General features: G+C 36.5%; 1 protein-coding gene across 1 annotated transcript in view; it reads right to left on the bottom strand.

The window, feature by feature from the left end:
- RMDN1 (regulator of microtubule dynamics 1) overlaps positions 1–10,187 on the bottom strand; it is a 49,833-nt gene that overhangs the window by 27,061 nt on the left and 12,585 nt on the right. Inside the window, exons 2-4 of the mRNA XM_007957657.2 lie at positions 6,459–6,576; positions 4,176–4,263; positions 2,185–2,344 (exon numbers count right to left, since the gene is read on the bottom strand). Of these exons, the coding sequence (XP_007955848.1) occupies positions 2,185–2,344; positions 4,176–4,263; positions 6,459–6,576 (366 nt within the window). The remainder of the gene's footprint in view (positions 1–2,184; positions 2,345–4,175; positions 4,264–6,458; positions 6,577–10,187) is intronic.

The following is a 10,187-nucleotide window of genomic DNA, read 5'->3' as shown; positions in this document are numbered from 1 at the left end:
TGGCCTCCTTGCCATTTTTGCAGAGTGAGAGAGAAAGAGAAATTTATCTTAGGAAAATGGCTCACACACTTATAGAAGCTGGCAAGTCCAAAGTTCTTGGATCAAACATCAAGCTGGAGGCTTTTCCCGACTCACACAGCCACAGGGGCTGAGGAGCTCAAGGATGGCAGGCAGTATAGTGGCTGTTGACTCCAATGAATGACGAATCCAAGATCTCCAGGCTGAATGGTGTATTGTTCGCTCACGGACAGTTGTAGGCAGCACAGAAGAATCCCAATCCACAGAAGAGAGTCTCTTTTCCCAGGATGTCCATAAATATACTGGAAGCAGGCCACACCCCTAGGGAAACTCCCTTTCAACGGATTGGCTGCTCAAAACACATACATCTGATCCATCATTGGAACAACCCATATCACAATTGCTTAAACCACACAGAACTGTGGGTCCAGCCAAGTTGACACACAGCTCCAACCATCACACTGACATCCAATGATATTGGATAAAAGCAAAGAGCATGAAAAAGATGTTTAAAAAAACAAAACAAAAAACCAAACTCACTGCTGTTGAGTTGATTTCGACTCATAGCAACCACTCCTTGGGTTCCTGAGGCGGTATCTCTACGGAAGCAGACAACTCAATCTTCATTCTGAGTGGCTGGTGGGGTTGAACTGCCAGCCTTCTGGTTTGTCAAATGCCTTAGGCCCTATGCCACCAGGACTCCTGTGATTTACTGACTAAGCAAAGATATTCAACTGTGTGGATTATAACAAATTATGGATAACATTGCAAAGAATGGGACTTCGAGAACACTTCATTGTGCTCATGAGGAACCTGTACATAGACCAAGACACAGTCATTTTAACAGAACAAGGATACTGCATAGTTTAAAATCAGGAAAGCTGTGTGTCAGGGTTATATCCTTTCACCATACTTATTCAATCTGTATCCTGAGCAAATAAGCCAAGAAGCTGGGCTACATGAAGAATGCAGCACCAGGATTAGAGGAAGATTCGTTAACAACCTGCAATATGCAGATGATACCACCTTGAAAGTGAAGAAGACTTGAAGCCCTTACTGATGAAGATCAAAGACTACAGCCTTCAGTATGTATTACAACCTCAACATAAAGAAAAAAAAAAAGACCCTCACAACTAGACCAATAAGCAACACCATGCTAAATGGAGAAAAAACTGAAGTTGTCAGGGATTTTAATTTACTTTTATCTACAACCAACAACCACTGAAGCAGCAGTCAAGAAATCAAACAACGTTTTGCACTGGGCAAAGACTTCTTTAAGGTGTTAAAGAACAAAGATGTCACTTTGAAGACTAAAGTGCACTTGACCCAAGCCATGGTCTTTTCAACAGCCTCAATACTCAAGTGAAAGCTAGATGAATAAGAAGCCTGAAGAAGAAATGATGCCTCTGAATTGTGGTGTTGGTGAAAAATACAGAAAATAAGTCTTGATAAATATAAAAGGATATACATCTGTTTTATCATTAATATAAAAAAGTGGTTCTATTTTTTTTGGGGGGGAGGTAGTGGTAAGGTAAGGAGGTGTGCTACCAAACCCCTAAAGGGAGAATTCAGAAATGTATGAGGATGGACTCTGATTATCACAATGACTTGGAAGATGGTCCAACATAAAGAAATGTCCTAATCCAAAATGCCAATAGCCTCCCCTGTTCTCCAATACTGTCCACTGAAGAACACTGTTCTGAACCAATTAGGAAATCCAGAAATGAGATGAGTTAGTTACATATGAAAAATCATACTGGATTTCAGTTGTCCAGCTACTATATTCCTACCTCCACATAAAATAGAGTATGAAGAAATGTAATATGAGGAACATGAGAAAATGTTTGCCAAATTAGTGCTTGTACTACTAAATATAAGTCATGTAAGTCAGGAAGCTACAATACTTTTATGTAAAAATAAGCATTCACAAATGTAATTTATCAGACATAACAATAAATTTAGAATGATTATTTAAGAATTAAAAAAAAAAACCATGCAACCTACTTCTTTTTGAAAAGATGCTACCAAAATAAATCTTTTTCCTAGTTCCTTAAAGTACATACAGCAATATTCTTTCTTATGTCAGCTAAGGAAAATAGAACAGATAACTACGATTAATGTATTCCTTAGTACATGGTAGCAGCTTAGTTATTTTAAGCACCTCACCTTATGAGCTGCAAAATTTGATTCCTTTTTCTCAAGTGCCCTTTTTGCATATTCTAAGGCTTCATACACCAGTCGCTTTTTCTCCTCTTCTGAGGTTCTGCTAAGTTGAGCTATATCACGTGATGCTCGTGCCAAGCGCCACAGTAACTCTGCATCTTCACTAATTTGAAATAAAATATAAAATGACCATTTAAGTAGCATTTTTAATTTGTTAAATATCACTTAGTTAATCAATACATTATGGTTTCTCAGACTAGTGAGATGATAGCAAGCCGCATGCTACCAAAAACCTATTATTGTTCAATTTATTTTCTTTCACATAAAAACTTTTTGCTAAAATTTCCTATAAAATTATCTCATATTATTTATAAATATTAACTGAGCTATAGTATCTAAATACTGATTTCCTTAGAAAGCATCTATGTATTTGAATTCTCTAAATACCTGCTCTACAAAAATGTATAAATTAACACATGACCTCACTAGAACTGTGTATCATGCAACTCAGTAAATGGTTCAGACACTATCATAAAATACATATACTTCATGATAGACAGGTCATGCCCTAAAAACACAAAACTATTGTATCCCTAGCCCCAAATACAATGCCTAGCACACAACTGGTATATATGATAAATATTTGATAGTGAATGAATGATTGAATATAATGTTATCTCAAAATAAATTCTGTTTGAATGCATCATCCATGCCATGATGCATGGCTTCTTATTTCAAGTAAGGGCACTGGATTCCTTGAGGACCTGCCATTTAAAACAATAATATAAAATAAGAAATGATTAATAATAACCACAATTAAACACTAAACTCACTGCCATCCAGTTGGATCCGACTCATAGCAACCCCTCCTTGGGTTTCCGAGGCATTTATCACTATGGAAATAGATTGCCCAATCTTCCTTCTGAGGAGTGGCTAGTGGGTTTGAACTGCCAGCCTTCTGGTTAGCAGTCAAATGCCTTAGGCACTATCTACCAGAGCTCCTAACCACAATTAAGTGTTTGAAATATTTTTTAAAACTAACTTTAAATTATTCTTTATTAAACAGTTGCCTTTAAGCCTACTTTATATATTTTGGGTTTTTTTAAACAAAAAATAGTATTCACACAGAATTTTGAAAGTTTTTAAATATTTCACACAAAGAAAAGGTAATGACTGTACATTTATAATTCAATAAATATGGAATAACTATCTGACAACTTACATTCCAAATTATTACTGAAAAGACAAATGACTGAAATCCAAATGAGTCACCTCAAGTTACTGAGGGCAGAATGGAGAAGGCAAGAGAGATGTAAAGGCACCTGTCCTTGGTAATCTAAAAAGGTGGCTGAAAATGAGTCAGTATTTGTAGTTTAGGAAAACAGATGAGAGAGCTCGAAAAGTTATTCCCCTTTATTTGACTTATTTTGTAGTCGAATTATTATTTCCTCCCAAAAATAAGTACACACTGATTCTGGACTAAAAATGTAATCTAATACTAAAAATAGAAAAAGAAAGGACTTTTAGTTTCTCTGCAAAGACTGCTTCTGAATTTATACACAGATAACATTTGACATTGGCATATAATGATCCTAATTCTCAGTAAATCGTTTAATTCTTATTCCAATAAGGAATTACTTAACAAAAAGGAATGAGAAATACACAATATAGACATTTGAGATAAATCTACAGCCACTGATCATATTGCATGACCCAAAGCGAACTAGTAAAACACAGGAAAAAAAACCTCAAAATTTTACTAGAATGAGTAAGTTAAGTAACAACTTATCTAAACCAATGAGATACATGCAGCACTTTTCAGTCTTTAATGTAAGGAATAAACATTATACTATAATAAAACTTTAGGGAATATCATATTAAGTAAAAACTACAATAACTTATTATATTAATGTCAAGCACCAAGGATCATTCCAATTGTTAAAAACACTAAAATTGTAAGGAAAGCACAAACCCAGGCCAATCATACTGCTTACCTTTCCTTGTATGAGGTCAGCAACTGATAAAGTTTTTCAGTTTCTCCACTTTCATATAGGTAATCTGCTTGTTCAAGGATTTCTTCAACTTTGAAGGATATTTTAAAAAAGACACAATGAAGTAGTTCTTTCTAAGACAAAAGGCATCAACTCTAAGAAACATATACACTTTTCTCTACCAACAAAAGAAATCAGATATAGAAATCACCTATAAGGAAAGATAAATTCTGAAGAACCTATACAGAAATAAAGTAGAAATAAATAGGAAGCTATCAGTATCAGTGATTTACTGAAACAATGGAAATTAAAAAAAAAAAAAAAAAATTTAGTCTGGTACTGACTAAATATGATACATTTAAAAATTTTTCAAAAATCAATTTCTTATGAGAATTTATGGTACAAATATCAGCCACACAAAATCTTTGTTGTTGTTAAATATTACCCTTTGTAGAAAATAAAATGATGATATAATTCATCCACTTGGAGTACTAGAAATTACTAATTTGTATGAATTGAACCAAATTGGTTTACCAGATTCTCTTTATGACCTAACTTTTATGGAAAAGTCAAATGTGTCATCAAGAACTTGGTTAACTATACAGAAAATCTAAAATTACCTCAATGACATCAACTTGTTAACTAGCTTAGACACTACCACAAAACACACAAACTTTATAGACAATGTAATACCCTAAAAAAAACCTGACTACTTCTTGAAAAAACAGTAAGTATAAAGATCAGGATATTACAATTATTACTAGCAATATACACATTTAATTTTGTCTTCTATAAGGGTCTCTATGACTCAGATCAACTCAGTGGTAGTGGGTTTGGCTTTTATAAAGATACTATACTACTTAGTCCTATTTACAAGCTAGCATTCCCATAATATGTCATTTGAGTTTATTATTTATCTCAGTATATTTTAATCATAAGTATGTGAAGTTAAACATTTTAAAAGTTAAAAAAAAAAATTATAATTTAGACCAGCCAAATATGTGAAACTTATAACACAACCATGTAAGTATTTTTTATTAAAGTCATGACATAATTATACTAGCTTAAAAAAAAAAAAGTGATGAGTATAAAGTAGATCTAAAGATAATTATGCAGAAGTTAATTTGATGTGTGAAATTATTATTTGAAAATCAATTCCTAAAAATATGAAAAATAAGGATCACAGCATAGAAAGTAGAAGAGATATGTGACAAAATAAAACTTGCCAACTTGTCAAGGGCCAATAAAACTCTGTTTTTATAAAAACATGGATCATTTTTCAAAAAGAAAAGAAGCCTGGCTTCTATATTCTACCAATAATTAATTACTTTTCAAAGATTATGGTCTATAGTCTCACAAATTATATGAACCTGCCAGTCAACTAATTATAAAGAAAAAAAACTACGGAAAATCAAGGCAGGCTAAACAAATACTTATATACTGTTCTTTGCATTAACTTTTTAAATGCTCTAAATGTGTATAAAAACACAAACATAATTCTACTCTACATAAATCCATTTGCATTCAAATCTGTAATAAAAATAATGAACTTAATTTTCAAAATAAGTTAAACCTTGGATATCTAAATGTTATTTTTAATTTAATATGATAACTTTTATGTCATTCAGACACTTCTGAAAAAACGGGACTATGACCATTAAGGCTAAAAGGAATTTTGCCTTTGCCTTTCAAAATGTCATATTTTGTTGCTCAGGGAAGCAGTAAGTCTTTGCATCATTTCTGTAATGGTGCTGAGACACCTGAACCAAGTGTGATAGATGCAAAGAGAAATAGAGATGTATGGATTCCCGTCTCTGCTTTGGCACTTTGGTTTTGAAAAATTAAAAATCATATCAAGAAGTATGTAACACTGTGATGTTAGGGAAACAACAGAATCCTTCTGTCACTATAAAGCAGGGGTGGGCAGACTTTTACCATAAAGATTCACAAGTATCGGATTTCAGGCTTTGCAGTCTATATATTTATGTCTTTCTGATATTCTTTTTTTCTCCCCACAACCTTTCAACTTTTCAAAAAAACATTCTTAGCTCAAGGAACCTTAAAAAACATAAAGTATCAGTAGATTATCTCTGAAAGAACTTGCGTTTCTGGAAGAAATTATAGAGAGACAGATCTCAGACTCACAAGTAAAGAAGAGCAGAAATTAATCTAGCCTATGTTCGTTTAATTATCTATTCTTATATATTGATAAAAATAAACCTCCACTCATTCTACCCCCAGAGAAAAAAAAAAAGACAGGAAAGCAGATATTTAGTTTAGGTTTACCTTTGGCTGTGGCATGAACCACTGCAGCCTGAGAAAGGACCTGGTAAGCCTCAAAACCCAAATAAGACAAAGCTGAGAATAAAAGGCCTCTTTTGAAAGTTCCTGGGTGTCCTATTACCTGAAGAAACAATTATGGTCAGTTATTAAATTAAGTAAATTTCTACACAAAGAAAAAAATCCTATCAATTTTCACCCACCTCCAAAGCAGTCGATCATAAGAGTACTGGCAACACAAAAATTACTTCATCTAATTCTTTAGTAAAACTATTTCAAATAATTACTTTACAGAGAGAGCACAGTATAATTCAACCTTATTAAGAAAATATTCTAGATAAGCTACCATAAAGGTGGTAACAGCTAAAAAATTAATCATGCTGATTGGAAGAGCTGCATTTTATTTAGTGAAGCACGGATATCATCAATTCTATGACATAAAATATGATACATCAACACATAATAAATACACATTTTAGAAATAGACAAGATTAAGAATATCAAAGATTGCATAAAAATGTACATGATTTTAAATGAGGATATCTTCAAAAGTAATCCACAAAAAGCAAAATTTTTCAGTAAATGATGCATAAAATAAAAAGTATATCCAAACTGATTTGGAAATTAATTTTTAAAATTATGACTAGATTCTTGAGACCAATGGCAAAAGAGGAATATATAGCTAACTATTACAGCAACTCACCCCTTTCGCCATAACAATTTTTCTTTTGTGTTGTGTCATTTTTTTTCCCTCAGTTGATTCACTCCCATCAGCATAAACACAAGCTATCTTTGCAAGCTCTAATTTTTCCCTTTTTAAAAACAAAAACCTTCATCTTGACTTCCTATGTCTCGTCTCATTTCTCAGCTCCCCTTTTTAGCAAAACTCTTCCAAAAGAGTATCTGTACTGTCTCCACTTCGTATCTTCCCATTATCTCTTGAACATTCACAAATCCCACTTTCATGCCCACAACCCCACTGATGGTATTTTAGTTAAGGTAACCAAGGATGCAGCTATTTCCTATGTCCAACCCTGAATTCTCACCTACTTGACCTATTAGCAGCATGTGACAGCGGATCACTCCTCCCTCCTTTTTTTAAAAATCATGAATGGGTGTATAATTAAAATAAAAGAAAACAGCTTTATTAAGGTATAACTGATACACAATAAACTGCATACTTTAAAAGTCTACAGTTTGTTGAGTGATATATGTATATAACACACCCATCAAATTAAAAAGTTTACTCATAACCCCTTTTTAAACCATTTCCCCAACTCCACCCTGCCCTTGCAACCACTGATCTGTTCTCCATTGCTATCATTCATTCTTGAAACACTATTCACTTGGCTTTTTACAATATTATTCTCTTGAACTTCCTCCTATGTCAATGACTGTTCCTTCTCAGTCTCCTTAGCTAGTTTCCAAAAAAACCAAACCACACTCACTGCTGTTGGGTCGGATCTGACTTGTAGTGACCCCTCCTTGGGTTTCTGAGGCGGTATCACTACAGAAGATTGCCCAATCTTCCTTCCAAGGAGTGGCTGGTGGATTTGAACCACCAGCCTTCTGGTTAGCAGTCAAATGCCTTAGGCACTATGCCACCAGAGCTTACCTCCATGCCAAGGTATGTCCTGGGCTTGGTCCCAGACCTCTTCTTTTCTCTATTTGTGTGACTTTGGTGACTGCGGTGTAGTAAATTACTTAGTGTGGCTTTTCTACCCATAAGTCTTTGTAAACTCCAAGGTGGGATTTTCTATGAGCAACTGAGGAACTATCCACCTGGGTTATTTCTGTTGGGCGTGGCACAATAGTGTTCTGGGAGGTTCCCACTCTCTCTCATGTGCTTAGAGTTCTGATGCTGTGATTGGCTAGTTTGATCACCCTTCCGGGCTCAAAAGGAGGCCTCCTGGAGGCAGAACTCGCTCTGACTGCTGCTGCAGGAAGATGTGCTGCCAAAAAAGATATGCGCCCCTGAAAGAGACACGTGCTGCTGGGAAAGAGACATGCATTGCTGAGTGAGACACCGAGGGACCAGCACTGCTGGGAAAGAGACTGTGAGAAACTGTTGGCTGAGGGACGGTGGACTGGGAGAGAGACTGAGCGTTCTTCCTGAACTTGAGTTATAGTTCTTCCTGAACTTGATTTATTGGTGCTTCCCTAATAAACCCCATAATCTGTGAGTTCTGTGTGGCCACTGCAGTGAATTATTGAACCCAGGAGAGAGGTGGTGGGTGCTTTGGGAGGAACGGTTGGTGAAAGGGCTGGAGGGAAGCAGCATGTCTGGCCTGGCAGTAATAGGCCTTGGGTTACTGCTGGTAATCCTGCCTTCCCCTTGTAGGGTTAGAGGAGGTCAGAACATGTGGCCTCCTTGCCGTTTTTGCAGTGACTTCATTTACTCCTGTGGCTTTAAATACCACCCATGTGCCAAAAGCACTCAAATGCAACCTCCTGCAGGACATCTCCTCTGAACGTCAAACTCTTACGTCAAATTGCATACTCAACATCTGTCTCGTCATGAAGTCTAAGAGAATCTCAAGTTTAACAGCCAAACCAGCTGTTCTTTTCCCAAAACTTGCTACTCTATTATGATAAATGGCAACTCTATTTTAGTTGCCCAACTTATTAAAAAGAAAAACAAAGTCTTTCTCAACTGTTTCTCTCTCAAAATCCACGTTGGATACAAAATGTATCCAGCATCCAAACTCTCTCACCACCTCCTCTGCTACCACCCTGGTTCACGCCACCATTACCATTCATCCAGACTGTGGCAACAGCCTCCTACTAGTCTTCTGTTTCTGCTCTTGCCCTCTCAGGTCTATTCTCAACATGCTACCTCAAGAAATCCCTTCCAAACATGCTGTATTACCTCATTTATCGGCTCAAAACCCTCTAATGGCTTCCTATGTTATTCAGAGTAAAAGCCTAAAATTACCTACAAGGCCTATGTCTCTGACCTGTTTACTGTTGCTAGCACTCACCAGACATGTTCCTGCCTGGTGCACTGCACTTGCTATTTCATCTATACTCTTTCCTGATGTCTCCATGACTTTTTCCATCATCACCTCTAGGTCTTTTGTTGCTTTTTGTTGTTATTTGCCATCGAGTCGGCCCCGACTCCTAGCGACCCCTCTAGGTCTTTGGTCAACTATTATTTTCTCAATGAGGACTTCCCTAATACTGTGTTTATAATTGCAACCACCATCCCTAGCACTCCCTGTTATTATATCTGACATATTAACTGTTTTACTGATTTATTTAATGTGCCTTTCCTAAGTAGGAGCTCTGCTAGCACAGTGCCTAAAGGATCTGATTGCTAACCAGAAGTTGGTGGTTCAAACCCACCAGCCACTCCACAGAAGAAAAACTGGACAAGCTACTTCTGTAAAGATTTACTGTCTCGGAAACCCAGTGGGGGTTACTATGAGTCGGAATCAACTCAATGGCAGTGGGTTTGGTACTTTTTTTTCCCCCTTCTGGTGCACTGGCCAGGAAAGGAGGATTCGGATCGAGTGAAGTCGCCACCACGACAGTAGGAGAGTTTCAGGAACTGGAGCCGGCTGAACTAGATACGTCCTTTGCGTAAGGACACTAGTCTATCAGGAAAGGCTGGGCACCGGTAGACGCGCCGGGTGAGCGGGGAAAGGTGCCCTTCCTCAGCTCACAAGCAGGCTGCGGGCATTGTTGGTAAGGGCAGCCCACTTCTGGGGAGGGGAGAGGACCCTCCAATCTGTG

Source organism: Orycteropus afer, unplaced genomic scaffold (assembly GCF_000298275.1).
Source record: "Orycteropus afer afer isolate SDZICR_OR568_19922 unplaced genomic scaffold, OryAfe1.0 scaffold00769, whole genome shotgun sequence".
Taxonomy (NCBI): domain Eukaryota; kingdom Metazoa; phylum Chordata; class Mammalia; order Tubulidentata; family Orycteropodidae; genus Orycteropus; species Orycteropus afer.
The sequence above is the reverse complement of the archived record's forward strand: the minus strand, read 5'-3'. Positions and strand labels throughout refer to the sequence as shown.